Source organism: Callospermophilus lateralis, chromosome 4 (genome assembly GCF_048772815.1).
Source record: "Callospermophilus lateralis isolate mCalLat2 chromosome 4, mCalLat2.hap1, whole genome shotgun sequence".
In the NCBI taxonomy this organism is placed as follows: domain Eukaryota; kingdom Metazoa; phylum Chordata; class Mammalia; order Rodentia; family Sciuridae; genus Callospermophilus; species Callospermophilus lateralis.
The window spans coordinates 89,434,781-89,451,076 of record NC_135308.1 but is presented as its reverse complement, the minus strand read 5'-3'; the positions used below and the strand labels follow the sequence as shown (position 1 = coordinate 89,451,076).

The 16,296-nt window shown below is 33.5% G+C and overlaps 1 protein-coding gene across 11 annotated transcripts in view; it reads left to right on the top strand.

Moving 5' to 3' along the window:
* Window positions 1-14,758, top strand: part of C2cd5 (C2 calcium dependent domain containing 5) — a 95,437-nt gene extending 80,679 nt beyond the window's left edge. For 5 of the 11 annotated variants that reach the window (XM_076854189.1, XM_076854197.1, XM_076854191.1 and 2 more), the window contains 5 exons: window positions 3,793-3,843; window positions 4,709-4,810; window positions 6,129-6,319; window positions 9,714-9,860; window positions 13,505-14,758. In XM_076854189.1, coding sequence (XP_076710304.1) covers window positions 3,793-3,843; window positions 4,709-4,810; window positions 6,129-6,319; window positions 9,714-9,860; window positions 13,505-13,636 — 623 coding nt within the window. In that variant the 3' untranslated portion in view covers window positions 13,637-14,758. The remainder of the gene's footprint in view (window positions 1-3,792; window positions 3,844-4,708; window positions 4,811-6,128; window positions 6,320-9,713; window positions 9,861-13,504) is intronic. The other 6 variants (XM_076854193.1, XM_076854192.1, XM_076854195.1 and 3 more) reach the window with 3 other exon arrangements.
* Window positions 14,759-16,296: the final 1,538 nt, after the last annotated feature.

Below are 16,296 nucleotides of genomic sequence, written 5' to 3'. Positions count from 1 at the left end.
ATATTTAAGTACCCTTATGGGTAAATTTATATTGAATGTTCAGATACACCATTTGCTTTAACTTAGTCATTAAACCAGATTTTATAGTTATAAGGCATAGCCAATCAGTGTCTTATGGATTGATGGGACTGCCTAAAGGAACATAAAATCCAATTTTGATCATAATAGCTTAAAATTGAGAATGTTAAAATGGGAAAATAAAGTATAAAATTTAAAGACTCCAGATTATGTGTATTTTAATCTGCCAGAGATTCTTGTTTTTAGAATTTTTCTCAGTTTTAGGAATTTTTAAAGATGTGTATGTAAGATTGTCTCAAATACTTTTTAAAATTATTCAGAGCAAAGATGATCTTTATATTTAATGATATAAAATGAATCGTCAAAAGATTGGGTGATCTGTGTAGAAACTTTATTACAGCTGCCTTGGTCTACTTTGTGTTGCTGTAACAGAATACCCAAGACTGAGTATTTTATTTAAAAAAAGACATTTATTGACTTGTAGTTCTGGAGGCTGAGAAGTTCAATATCAAGGTATTGGCATCTGGCAAGGACCTTCTTGCTACATCATCACAGGAAGGAAGAACAGAAAGAGAGCAAGGAGGGGCTGAACCACCCTTTTATAATGGTACCAATCCTTCCCACAAGAATGGAGCCCTCATGGCCTCATCCTCTCTTAAAAGTTTCTAGCTCTGTTTTTTTTTTTTTTTTGTACTATGGTTCGAACTCAAGGGCACTCAACCCCTAAGGCACATCGCCAGCCCTATTTTGTATTTTATTTAGAGACAGGGTCTCACTGAGTTGCTTAGCACATTCACTGTTCCTGAGGCTGGCTTTGAACTCTTGATCCTCCTGTCTCAGTGTCCCAAGGCACTGGTATTACAGGTGTGTGCCACTGCACCCAGCTTAATACTATTTTGATGGCAATTAAATTTTAACCACAGTTTTGGAAGAGATAAACATTCAGACCATATTAACAGCTAGCCAATAGTTTTGAATTGGTTATAATAAATTATTTAGAAGAATGAAGAAGTCTCAAACCTTAGAAACATTGGAGAGTATAAAATTGAAGGAGGAATAATCCTTGCCACATTTTTTTCTTTTGTCATCAATATGCTCATTACCACTAAAATGCTTTTAATCTGGGTTAATTTATCTACGCACACCACTAGACGTAGGGCTTCCCAGAGTGTGCTAAGAATAATTAAATTGTTGTCCTACTTACTAAGTTTCTAGGGTTATTTGAGAATGATGGGGTTTAATCTTTGTCTTTTATGAAATGGGAATAGAAATTTTGAGAGAATGGACTGCTGTATGGTTGGATTGAGGCTCTCTTTGCAGGGGAATGGGGATCCAACATACAAAGTGCTCTTCCACATAGATATACAAATGGCACTCAACTGAGCATTAACTAATGCTCAACAAAGCCTGAATGACTTTAAATGAGATTTCTACCCTTGAATATGAAGTCTGCTGTCTTTTATTTAGAATTGATAGTGATTGCATGTTCTTCAGTTTATTTCTTTTTAACTAGAGTTACTAGTTTCTCAGTAAGTGAGATTTCTTATAACTGTGGTGCCTTTTCTTTTGAAAGGCCTATTAACTGGGAATTCTGATTTTAATGAGAAGGAACAATCATTGGGTATTTAAAGTATTCAAACTAGCCTGAGGTGCCAATCAGAGTCTATTTCCTGCCAGGATCTGCTCACCTGGAGTCTTTTCTGTTAGGAGAAAAATTAAGATCATAGGCAGTATGTTAAAATGTAACACATCTCTTTTTAAGTGAGATTAAAGAAATTCTCATCCTTTCTCCGAAGAATGTCTCTAGTTTTAAAGCATCATTTTTTTTTTAGTTTTAATTCAAATGCATTTATATTTGAAGTCAGGTAATAAATACCTGCCCCTCCTCAGAGTCCCCTCTCTTCCCTACTCTTATAAATTTAGTTTTGGAAAAGTATGAATTATACATACTAAAAAGTTTAAGTAACATCAAAATCATGTAATCCAAAATAAAACTCCCTTCTCCCTTTATTTCTCTTCCCAAGAGGCAACTACTTGTAACAGTTTCATCGGTCTTCACAAAGATTCTCTTTTTATTCTTTATTGGAACACATATTTTACAGATTATTGGGTACCTTGATTTTTCTACTTGTGACTTAAAGGTGGGAATAAATAACTACATGTTTAAGTAAGTTCTGTCTATGTATTTGTCATTAAATTGTATATAATTGCTTCTGCAGATTTCTATATTACCCAGATAGTATTGAGTTATAACAGAGAATTTAATTTTAGTAATTTTTCAAAAATTATTTTAGTCATTCCTCTGCCTATGCATTAATTTTTTTTCATTGAATTACTATGAATTACTGTACTCTCTGTAATTCTATACTGACCAAGTCTGTACTGCCCAAGGTAGTAACCCTGGAGAACCTTTGAATTCTCCTAGAATATATAAGCCTGGGGTAGGTTCATTGCTGTCCCAGTTTCTGCATTGAGTCCATTCTTGTCCTGAACTCTCTGTAGATATGTGATAAGTCTTCCTGCTGGCCTTCCTATGGGCTCCATCTTCTCCCAGACTTCCAGAGCTCCTCAAGATCCTGTATCAGGACTGTCCCCAACTAGACTTCTAGGCTACAGACACAACGGTCAGGGAATGTGCACAGCATGGTACCCTCGCAGACCTTTTGTGGACCTTACCTAGTGTTCCCTTTTATTTGTTATCTATCTATCCAGAGGATTGTCTACCACTGTATACTCTCTAGTATTCGATACTGGTCACTTGCTTAAAAAAGGGTGGTGGGGTTGAAAGGGAGCTTCTTACAATTTGGAGAAATGCTATGTACAAATGGCATTTTTAAATAAACTTTTATAAATTTAAGAATATTACCAAAGATCAACACATTAAGTAGAAATTAAAAAATATATTTAATTTATATTTTTTTTAAAAAACTGACTGGCCCAAATTATTCTCAGTATATTTCATGTGTCATTTCTAAATTGACAACACTATTCTTTCATTTGTTCCATACTTTGAAACAAAAATTCAAATATGCTAGTGTGGATAGAACATGGGCCTTAAAATTGGATTATGACTTTTTTATAGTACTACTTACATTTGCATGATACCTTAATTATCTTTACTAAACATAAAATATCAGGGAAAACCTTGGATGCTAACTTCCTGAGGTGCTGGAAAGGGAGTGATTCTAGTTTGGAATTGTTAGTTATTTCTCTAAAGATGAGTCAGTTTTAGTTCCACAAAGTCTTGCTACCACTAGAGGGAGCTGTTGATAGTTCCGACAAATAAAGAGGTTCATGGTAAGGAAGGGTAGGGGTAGGAGGCAGCATGTGTTGATCTGTGAGTCATAGCACATTACTTTGTAATTTTTAATCTTACTGGCTCTTACTCCCTACAAACATGTCTCTTCCACGTTTCACGTCAGATATTCCTCCCAACACAGTGACCCTTTGTCTAGTTTTCTTACATTCTGCTGTCATTCTACTAACATTTGTTACTGTTTATATTTTCTTATGACTATGAAGTTTCTGAAACTCATTTTGTGTTATAGTAACAAGCAGTCTTCCTTACCATGTTATTTATTAACTGAGCTAGCTTTCATGTCAATAGAAACTACATTTTAAACCTAAATATTTCTATTTGGTTTGCTTTTATAATGAAGCCATAAAGATTTATTCCTATTCTTCTGGCTTATAGAAGATATTAACAAACAACAAAGAAGAGATGCTGGCTTGTACTTAGCATTCAAGCTAATGTTGTTCATATTGTCTTATTAGAACACCTGGAGAGTGCAAGTTCTAACTCAGGTATACCAGCCGCACTGAGAGGTGAGTTTGTTTAATTAAGCAAATAGTCACCAAAGGTGTGGAATTCTAGTTAGGTGGTGCATAAAATTTCAGACACTGAAGAAATGCACTGGACAATGGAATAGACACCACAATGTGACTTTATTGTAGTTAGCATTTGTATTTTTTATTCATTAAATATTTATTTTTTTAGCATTTTAATGGTTTCTCAATTTCTAAAAATAAAATTTTAGCTCTGACTTTTTTTTTTTAATTAGCAGTAGTGAATTTTTTTTTTAAAAGGGGGAAGTTATTAGACTCATACCCACTTCCCACCCCCTTTATCAGAGGCTTTGTTACCAAAAATCAGGCATAGAAACAGAATATTGACAAAAATGATCCTTTAACTTTTATTACTGATAGTAGAAAGAAGATATTTTCATTCAAGATAAGTCAACTAGTAAGGATTTTTTTTTCCAAGTGTTTTCAACATTTTGATTCTTTTTATTTTTTATTTTAGGATAAAAATAGAGAAGGGGATTAGTTATAATGTTGAAATTGTAAATTAAATTCTAATAGGAATAACTAAAATAGTTAAATAGAATGGAAAATAAAGTTATTTATGTGTGGTCCTCTCATTGCTGTTGACCCCACTAACATTCTCCCCAAGAGACCATACAGCTGTGACATCACCAAAAATGCTCAGCCAGATGATCAAGAACTTGGTTTTGGACAAATCAGTGTCGAAAGCTTGACTCTTTACCACCTCTCTTATCTGACATTAAAAGACCATTCTTTTTTTAAGTTGCAGTTAAATTACATCATCAGAAGGAGTGTTATGACGAGTAAGAGACGTCATCCATATTTTTTCTTTGTTTTTTCTTTTGTTTTCTGTCTGTGTTTTCAGCAACGTCAGTTGATTACAGTTCCTTTGCAGACAGATGCAGCAGCTGGATAGAGCTCATTAAACTGAAAGCTCAGACCATAAGGCGCGGATCAATTAAGACAAGTAGGCGGATGTTTCTACCACATTATGATGATCTGAGAAGCATATCCCTGATTTCGCAGTGATAAAGGCTAGACCTTACTACCTAGTATTAACATTGCCAATCAGTCGTGTGTTGGAGTGTGAAAGCTGCAGACTCTAATGGTCATGTAGGAAGAGTAAATGAAGGGCCTTTAGATTTGTTAATTTTAACAAAACAATTTTTTTTAAATATTACTTTTTGTGAAGGCATAACTAAAAATATATAAATAGATATGATCTCCTTCTAGATGGAAGGTAATCACCAGCTCTCTCATCAAAGAGGTAACTCTTCTAGGACCCAGCGTATTTTGTATATTGCATCTGTCAGCTTACTAAGTGATATCCAGAGGGCTAAAAGAATAAGTATTTCTGGAGAGAAAGTAATTAACTCTCATCTTACTGCTAGACTCAGTATGTTTATGTTCTTTATCTATACCCCATGTGTTTTGGTAGATTTTAAAGTAACTATATTTGAGAAAAAAAAACAAACTACATTAAAAGGGAAGGAACTACCTTTTAGAGTAAATAACAGAGGCTACGTAACCAGCCAGGTCTGGTTTTGAATTCTGGAAGTGCCAATTTAATTGCTGTGTGACCTTGGGCAAGCTATTCAATTTCTCTTAGCTTCAGCTTCCTCATCTGTAAAATGGGGATGATAATAACCTATGTTGCTGGGTTGTAAGCAATACACATACACATAATATGTCTGGCTGATAGCAGTTATTTGGCAAGTGGTAATTATTTTGTGTTACTTTATAAACAATAACCTTTTGATGACCAAGGTCATTTGCTAAGTTTTTTAAATTATGAGTTTGTTTAATCAAAAGGTTTGGAAAGGAAATATATACCACTAGTTAACATAAGGTTTATCTACAAGTTGACAATGATGAAGTCGTCTGAAAAAGATGGAAATAACTGTACTGGGAAATATAACAACTTTCACACTCTCTTTGTAATAATTTGTTTCTACAGCAGATAATTTAATGCTCTGCCGCTTTTTCTTTTTCTTCACTTCATAACTGATCATTGTGTGTGTAGCTACTCCGCATCAACATTTTCTTTTGCAGGAATGCCATTTTTCTTCCAAAAGAATTCATTCCAGCATTTCCTCATGTGTTTTTCTTTCTCTCTCTTTTAATTGCATGCAGTGCATGATGATTTCTTTTCTTTCATGACATGGCTTAGCCTCACAGACAGCTGAATGTTGTCACCACTTACTTGGAAACCTTAGGGAATAAGTGACTGATATGCATTACCAGTATCTGTTCTTAATGTTACCTCTTCTTTTCTTCAATTTTAGCTGTGACAGTTGAAAAAGCAAGTCCAATGGGTGAAGGAAATTTCCGGAACCGTTCTGCTCCACCTTGTACAAATTCCACAGTTGGGGTTGTTAAGATGACACCTCTTTCTTTCATTCCTGGAGCAAAAATAACTAAATATCTTGGGATAATTAACATGTTTTTTATTCGGGAAACTACTTCTCTTCGTGAGGTAATTTTACTGAGGTTATTTTGTTGGTGTTTGGATTTTCTTTGATTGACTATTGAGTAACAAAACCAAGTCTCAAATTATTATTTTTCCCTAAAATAATAAATATACGTAAGTACAAATACATATTTTACTTATTTATTTGTATTTTAATAACTTAAATATATTGATTCTGGATCAAACTAATGCATTTCATACAGTAGCTAGTATTATTACCAGGAGTTTGTGTTAGATTTAAACACATTTGTTGTTAGAAATTCTAGATTTTTATCAAGAGCTTTATTAAATCAAACAAATTTATCTATGTTTCATTAGATTCTTATAATAGTCCTGAAAGAACAGCTTAGTTTTTTCAGTAGTTATTTGACTGAGATACATTTAAATAGCAATTTTTAAGGGATCACCTTTAGAAATAGTGGAGGACCATATTATAGACATGTTTATGTAGATATTTTATGTAATTTAGCTTAATTGTTTCATCCCTCTGAAAAGAGAATGGAGCTGTTCGTTTTCACTCAGTAAAAAAAAAATTATATTGAATCTTAAGTTATAAGCAAATTAATACTGTGTTATAGGGATAATTTTTAATTACTGAGGCTTGAAAGCAGGTAATTGCTTTATATTTTACTTTAGTAGCAGTTTGTACTTAATAAAGTATGCTTGTTATGGAAATGACTTAGTTGTGCTTCCCACCCCCCACCCCCCACCCCGCCTTAGTTTTACTAGAAAACTTCTTAGAAATCAAGCTTGCAGGGGCCAGGGTTGTAGCTCAGTGGCAGAGTGCTTACCTACCATGTGTAAGGCACTGGGTTCAATCCCTGGCACCATATGAAAATAAAATAAAAGGTATTGTGCCCACCTACAATTAAAAAAGAAAAATATTAAAAGAAATCAAGCTTGCATACTGTTTTCAATATCATGCTCCCTGTCCTGCATCTAGCACAGTGTTTGGCATGGGTAACATGATGCATTTTATGTAAATGAATGATGATTTCTGACAGATTGTTTCATTAATTAGATGGAGATTTTGAGATAAATTATTATTTTTTTCAAAATCTTTATATATTATATATATATATATTTTTTTTTATAGTTGTAAATGGACAGAATGCCTTTATTTTATTTATTTTTATGTGGTGCTGAGGATTGAACCCAGTGCTTTACACATGCTAGGCAAGTGCTTTGCCACTGAGGTACAGCCCAGCCCCAGATAAATTATTTTTTAAATATTAAAAAAAAATTTTTTTTCTTTGCTGGGGATTGAATGCAGGGGTACTTTGGCACTGAGCTATACGACTAGACTTTTAATTTGTTATATATGATAGCAGAATGGATTTCAATTCATATTATACATATAGAGCACAATTTTTTTTATATCGTTGTACACAAAGTAGAGTCACACCATGCGTGTCTTTATACATGTACTTAGGGTAATGATGACCATCTCATTCCACTGTCTTTCGTCCCCCATGCCTCCTCCCTTTGCCCTATTTAGAGTTCATCTAATCCTCCTATGCCCTCCCCACCCACCCAAACACATTATGAATCACATCCTTAAATCAGAGAAAACATTTGGCATTTGGATTTTTTGGCTTGGCTAACTTAACATTATATTCTGCAACTCCATCCATGACTTTTTTATATTTTATTTTGAGACAGGGTCTTGCTAAGTTGTCCAGGCTGGCCTTGAACTTGTAATCCTCCTGCCTCAGCGTCCTGAGTCACTGGGATTACATACAATTATGTACCATGACCCCTGGCAAATCTGTAAGACTTTATTTTCTACATCTTCTCTACTGCATAAGCTTCTGTACCCAAAAATGTTGCTTCATAGTAGATTTCTCTTTAATGGAGACTTTACAGCACAGTATTACAGTTCTATTCACAGCCTGATAAATTATTTTCTTACATCAATTAAACTTTTTAAAATTAAAGTTCTATAGGTACTCTACCTTCAAAATTTCTTAATAGACAGAAGGAAACCAATAAGACCAACAGAAAAATGTACTGATCTATGATTAAGTTGGAGGCAATCTGAAACAACTCACTTAATTCCTTAATTGCAAAAAGCAAGACCTTTATAGGACTATGTAGAATGCCCTGGCTTTTTAGAAAGATGTGATTTATTAAAATGATTTTCTAACAGTGTACTCAGCTTTTCCCTTACTTCCAATTTAAAATTGGAAATTTCCTTCTAGATTTCTCCTAGATTTCTAGGAGAATTTCTAGAAAACAGGTGGACAAAACATTGTAAACTTTTTTTTTTTGTATTTTTTTATTGGTTGTTCAAAATATTACAAAGCTCTTGACATATCATATTTCATACATTAGATTCAAGTGGATTATGAACTCCCATTTTTACCCCAAATACAGATTGCAGAATCACATCGGTTACACATCCACATTTTTACATAATGCCCTATTAGTAACTGTTGTATTCTGCTACCTTTCCTATCCTCTACTATCCTCCCTCCCCTCCCCTCCCCTCCCATCTTCTCTCTCTACCCCATCTACTGTAATTCATTTCCTTCCTTGTTTATTTTCCCCTTCCCCTCACAACCTCTTATATGTAATTTTGTATAACATTGAGGGTCTCCCTCCATTTCCATGCAATTTCCCTTTTCTCTCCCTTTCCCTCCCACCTCATGTCTCTGTTTAATGTTAATCATTTCTTCCTGCTCTTTCTCCCTGCTCTGTTCTTAGTTGCTCTCATTATATCAAAGAAGACATTTGGTATTTGTTTTTTAGGGATTGGCTAGCTTCACTAAGCATAGTCTGCTCTAGTGCCATCCATTTCCCTGCAAATTCCGTGATTTTGTCATTTTTTAGTGCTGCGTAATACTCCATGGTGTATAAATGCCACATTTTTTTATCCATTCATCTATTGAAGGGCATCTGGATTGGTTACACAGTCTAGCAATTGTGAATTGTGCTGCTATGAACATCGATGTGGCAGTATCTCTGTAGTACGGTCCATTGTAAACTTTGATTGACCTTTAATTTCTGTTTTGTTTGTTTTTTGAACATGGAAAAAATTCCCTGAACTAATGGATTTTACTCCCTAACAAATATTTATGGAATACTTATTTTGTGTACCTGTTTGGTGTAAGTATATAATGTGCAAAACAGATTGAGTCAGTACTACTTATGTGATTATAGTTTATCATGGACAGATTACAAATTCTCTGAGCTTCAGTTAAGTTTAAAGTAAGGATAGTGAATCCTCATCCAGCCATATTTGTAATAAAGTTTTGTTTGTTCATCCATACAGTAAATCCTATGAATTTTTGCCTGTTATTAGGATAACTTGGGATGATTTAATACATATTCTTTGACATTTTATGTACATTCCTAGATACATATAAATAATATGATTATTTTGCACATTGTTGTTTAGGAAGGAGGAGTCAGTGGTTTCCTCCATGCCTTTATTGCTGAAGTGTTTGCAATGGTGAGGGCTCATGTTGCTGCATTAGGAGGAAATGCTGTCGTCTCCTATATAATGAAGCAGTGTGTCTTCATGGAGAATCCAAATAAAAACCAGGTGAGATACAGTTAGAAATCTCTGATTTAGGGGAAACCTGAGAATTTCCCTCATGGCCAGCCAACGATCTCCATCACCCTCCCAGAATAAAAATGCTCTTCAGATTTCTTTGATTCTAGATGCTAAAAACATAGTTTAGTGAAGTTATTAATAAGTATGGTCATATATAGCTTAGGTGCTATTCTCACATCTCAGGAAACAAGTTATTCTTAACCATTTTTGGAACTTCTGCTCCTGAGCTACTATTTCTACCATCATCTTGGTGGATGTTTGGAGTACAGTGATGTCTGACTGCAGAGAGCTAAAAGTACAGGTTAGTTTATCCTGTGGTGCTGAACAGTTTTAACTGCCATACAGTGCAGGGTATATCATAATAGTTTATTTCTGTTTATACTAGTTTATTTCTGTTAAATAATGTTCTGTTCATGGGGAATAAAAAGGGTCTTTCTAGGTTAAATTTATAAAATAAGGTTCTTTTATCAGTTTTTTTTTTTTGCATTTTTTTAAATATTTATTTTTTAAGTGTAGATGGACACAACACAATGCCTTTATTTTTATGTGGTGCTGAGGATCGAACCGGGTCCTGCCCGTGCTAGGCAGAGCGCTCTACCGCTGAGCCACAATCCCAGCCCCTCTTTTATCAGTTTTGAGTTAAGATAACTCACTTAAAATTGTAAAATATTTATTTTTTAAGTAAATGGCTATATGAGCTGTGATAAAGGCAGTACTTCTCAACGTGCTCCTCTTGGCATACATCAAAAATCATATTATTTGAATGACATGCAGTGGTAGATGGATGAAATTCCTTATGGCTGTTGGTGATTGCTCCTCATTTCTGGCCCAGCAGGGGGGACCATTGAAAGTGATTTCACCTTTATTTTCAGTTTCTTCACAATCAGTTTCTTCTCAAGGGTGCTTCATTTACTTAACTTTCTCAACAATTTATATCTTTTTCTTATTGGAGTATATCATATTTCATTAATAGATATTGAAGAAAAAGTAATGCCGTGAGACTGGAAGACAACAACGTTCTGATAAATTTCAGCAATAGCTAAGGAAAGTTAGAAGGGAGAGAAGGAAGGGGACCTATCAAACATCCTAGGAAATTTTTTGGTAGATAGCCAGTGTGCATTTAGGGCTCAATGAGATTTCTTAACTGAAGTTGTATATTCAGGACCAGTTTATTGATCAGATTTGGAGCCAAGTAGATTGTATAGAATAGGTAAAAAGGGTATGTAGTGGAGCAGAAAAAGGTAGAAAGAAAGAGAGGTAGAAAAATCAGAAGACACTAAGAACCACCTCAAGACAGATCATCTGTAAGGAGAAGAAACCAGAGAAGGTGCATCCTGATTAGGATTAATAATTTGTTGTAAACAATCTGATATAATCTGATCATGAAGAAAGCATCTATCAGATCTTAAAAATAACCTTGTTCAACTGAACATTTCTTTATAATAATTTTATTTAGTGTAATAGGATTTCCCTAGTTCTATTGAAAAGATCCTTTCTTGCTTAATTATTTTGTATTTGAGATTGAGATTTGTAATTTTAGGTTTTTCCTGGTATTAGATTTATTCAATTTGTCAAAATTATCACTTTGACAAGTACTTCAAAATCAACTTGTCCAAAACAAAATCTTTCTCTGTGCCTTAGTTTCCTCATCTGTAACATTGGGACAAAAACTGGGGAAATATATGTAATATGCTAAAGTGCCTGGTGGATAGTAAATACCATAAAAGTTGTTACTATTATCTTTTAAATATTACAAAGTCTTTAATGAGAGTACATGATAAAACTTAAGGTTATTAGTATGTCATACAAGGTCTTCCAAAATTTGGACTCTTCCAACTTTTTTAGACTTATGTTTTTACCTTTTACGTCTTCCCAATGCCCTTAACCTATGTATTGATTTATGTAGTTTTCCACCAAATGAACCGTGCTTTTTTTGCATTTCTAGCACTTTGTAACATATTGGTATTATTAACTCCCTTCTGTAGGTGAGAAAACTGAGGCTTGCAGAATTTCATTGCTCAGTACGAGGCTCTAAAAGAAAAGCTAGAGTATACTCCCACTTCTTTCATTCCAAATGCTTTGGGCCTTCCCACTGCCAGTCTTCCTGAATGATAACTGTTAATTACTGCTTGCCACTTAGGTGCTCAAATGTCGGGTGCTATACTTCATGTCATTTAGCTTTTATTCACTTTTAATTTATTTTGATATCTTGCATACCCTTAAAAAAGTATAGAGAATTGTCTAACATAAACACTTTTAACCTGACAGTCAGCTTCAGAAATAAATATTAAAAATGTGGTGGGAGCCTCTATGGACCTATTTCTTTTTGCTACCTAGTGGACCATCCTTATTTTGTTGTCATTTCTATGTAGGCTTTTATATTTTAAAAATTATATATGTATGTAACTATAGTCTCATTTTGTATTAAAATGTTTTAATGTATTTTTAAAATAGGTAATACATAATTCAAAATTCAGAACGGGTATTAAAAGAATATAAACAGAAAATTTCTCCCTGTCTTATATCCACTCAGTTTCTTCCCCTGTACAACCAAAGTTATTCATGTTTTTTTAATATATCACTTCTAGAGCTATAACACTTCATAGCATGTAACATGAGAGATTTTAGATACATTCAAGCAAAGATATGCCCTTTTCCACAGCTTGTTCTTTCACTGAATTTTTCTAGGCAATTGTTCCATTTAAGGGCAAAAAGATTATCCTCACTGTTTATAATAGCCACATAATGCTTCATGGTATGGATCAACCAGAATTTCTTTAACTAGTTCCCCACTGATGAACTTTTAGGGTGTTTCTAATAAATATTATGCTAATACATACAGCACTGTAACGAATATGAAGCAGAAGTGATTAGCAGAGGTCTGAGTGTATCTGTAGGAAAAATTCCTTAAAATGAAATTGGTGGGTCAAAACATAGGCCTTTGTTTGTAGTTTTCTTAGATATTGCAGAAGTTTCCCTCCTTTGAGGATATTTTCCACATTCTGTTTATTTTCATTAATTCATCATGACATTTATGAGTTCTATCCTAAGTTCTTAGAACTTTTAGTTCATTTATATTCCATTATTTATTTAGGCTGTTTTCTATTTTTTTAATTACAAACACACTACAGTGAAAATCATAGTAATTTTTTAGTAACATGTCCAAGATTTTTTTCTAGTGCATGAAAAAAAAATGTCTATACAGTATTGTATCTTACACAAATGAGAGTAAGACTGGCAGATCACAAAGTGTCTACTTTTTTTGCTTCATATCATCAAACTCCTTTCCAAAGTGGTTTTACCACCCCCACCCACCAGAAATGTTAAATGTGTTTATATTGCCCCATGTCTTTGCCAACACGTGGTAATAATGAAACGCTACTTTTTTTAACGAACATATGGATCTAAGTATTTTTTCATATGTTTCTAGGCTTTTTGAATTTCTTTTCTTGTGAATTGTTCTCACATTCTTTTTTTATTTGTTTATTGAGTTAGTTGTTTTTCCTAGTGATTTGTAAGTCTGCATTTTGTTTTGTTTTGTTTTGGCTGTACAACACTATCCCTGTATAACAGAAGCCTATGAGAGTATTGTTGGAGTGTAACTGAACTGGTCCTGTTTGTTGTTCTTATAGGCACAGTGTCTTATAAATGTAAGTGGTGATGCAGTGATTTTTGTTCGTGAATCAGACTTAGAAGTGGTATCAACTCAGCAACCTACTGCCAACTGCCAGCCATTATGTACTGGAGGAGATGTTACAACCTGAAGAAAATAGGAAAGAAAGAGCTCACCTCATTGAGATTTATCTATCTCCATTGTTTTGTCATTATCGTCTTAGACAAAAAGAAATGAAATTAATTTGAAATAGTTAAGAAAGAATTGATAAATTATGTGTAGATTTTTGTCTGGAATCTGTTGGAGGCATGAGAATTTCTAATCTTAATGTTTTGTTTGCCTAGTCTAGATAGACAGGCCCCATGAAATCTTCTGCCTTCAATAAGTTAAAATAAATTTTTAAGTGAACTGTAGCAAAAATGAAAGTTACTTGTAATTTATGTTGATTTTAATAAAATCATAATTTAAAAATGAAATGGGAGGATTATCAGGAAACTAGAATAGCTACCTTATATAATTTAGAAAAACAAAGCAAGAAAGTCACATATTGTTAATGAATAAATAATAGATTTGAGAAATGTGGGGAAAATGGAGAAGAGTTTTCAGAAAACTACTGTGTGGATTTCTTAATGTGTTTTATTTTGATGTGGAATTTGGTAATAACTCTCAGTGGGTAAGTGCTTTCAGCCATCTTTTAGAAAGAAGTTAAAATTCTGCAACTTGATTCTGAAATACCTCTAACTACTGTAAAAGAAAAAGTAATTTATTAAAACTGATATCTTTTCATTGAAAAGTTTTAATATCTCCAACGAGGGAGGAAAATTTATAGTATAATTTCATAACTGGCCACATTTGAGTTAGTATTTAATTTGTCTGAAGAGGCTTGGCTTCAGGTGGGAAGAAAACATTGGTGAATTTTATTGAAGTAGTAAAAATATAATTGATTTAGTAAGAACATAAAAATTATTTTCCAGTAAAATAATATTGCACTCCTACCAAATATACAAAATTTTAGTAGTATCTTAGAAATTTTTGGTAGTGAGTTGGAGTGTATTTGGCATAGAATTTGGAAATGTAAATTGAAGTAAATATGCTGCAAAATGTTGAATGTATACATAGAAATACTTTTTTTGTCAATGCCAAATGCCCACTGTAAATGAATCTTAGATATTATATTTCTTCTTTGCACAATAAAAATTTCTTTATGAAACTCATGATTTTGTTCTCCAACAAGCTGCCCTACATCGGCTTAGTTATTTCCTTGTTATCTAAGGTGTCAATATTTTTCTGTATTTTGTTTATAATTTTATTTTTTAAATAAATTTATAAAAATAAACTGAAATGTTCCTAAATCTCTTTTTTGCCTTTTGAATTTAGTACTGTGAGTTTTCTGAATCACTTAACCATCTTATCATCTCCATTTATTCCTCTGTCAACAAACATCCATTGTGTGCTTATTATATGCAAAGCCCTGATCTTTCACCAACCAAGTAGCTGGCATTCATTCAAGAACATAGTTTTAGGTGGTGAACAAAAATAAGTTCTTGCTTTCATAGAACTGCAAATTTGGCTGCAAAACCAAATAATTTGTAAAATGTGTTATATATTATATTAAGCAATTACTAATGTTTATTGAAAGCTTATTATATGGAAGCCAGTCTATTTTTTTTTTTTTTTTGTATTAACTTTTTAGTCCTTATAGAAGCCCTACTGTTAGCTCCATGTTGTAGTTGAGAAAGTTGAGTAGTTTGTGTGAGTTTCCCAAAAACAATGAATAATGGAGCCAAGAATCAAGCACAGTCAGTCTGGCTCTATATCCGACACTAAGTGAGAAATGTGAATGCAGCTTGGAATGAAGAGTTGAGAGAAGTTCAGTCAGGAAACAGTGCATAGGAAACAGTTGACTCTGGTCATAATTTCATTCATCCATCCATTTGTTATACAGTAACTATTTTGTGATAGCCTCGTATATTCCAGAGTCCTATTTAGGCAAAGGAAAAATAATGCAGCTATCTCTAATTGAGTACTTCTTTGTGTCATGTCCTGTGCACATAATTGCTAATATTTAAAGGAAACCACAAAAGAAACAGTGACATCTCCGTTTTTAGTGTGACCAATTTGCTATTCATCATAGACCCAGACTATTTCTGTCAAAGCTGGAGTTTCTTTACTCAGACTTGTAGCCTGACCACTTGGACTTGCACCGAGGCATTTATTGTTGGATATCTTTGAGGCATAATTGATCTGTACCACCGTTGGGTCTTTCCAGAAAGACTGAATATTACCTAGGCTCCACAAACTGCTTGTGTGGAACCCCCAAGAAAAAACAATCATCTGAAATGAATGTGTTCATACTTAGTCTTTTGGAAATACTGAGGCCAGTGTTGGATTGCAGTATTGGACTATTGGCAAAAGTTTATGTATTTATAATAACTTAATGCATACACTTTCTTGATGAAAGTGCTACATAAATCATCTATGGCTTAATCTATTAAAATGTCAAGCTTCAAACTATACATTTAAAATAGATGAGTTTTACTGAATATATGCTATATCTCCGATGTTTTGAAACATTGGAGGCTACATACTAGGTTATTAACAGCAATGGGGAGGTATGTGATGGGATTCGAAAGCTAGCCAGGAAGAAGGTAAAAAACAGCTTAAAAATTGTGTATATCGGGGCTGTGGCTCAGCGGTAGCTCTGTTATTTGTTGTTCATCCACACAGTTTATGGTAACCCTTACCATATCCATACTTGAATTTGATTATGAATAATGTGACTATCTTTTCTTTTTTAGGTTCCCTTAGTTA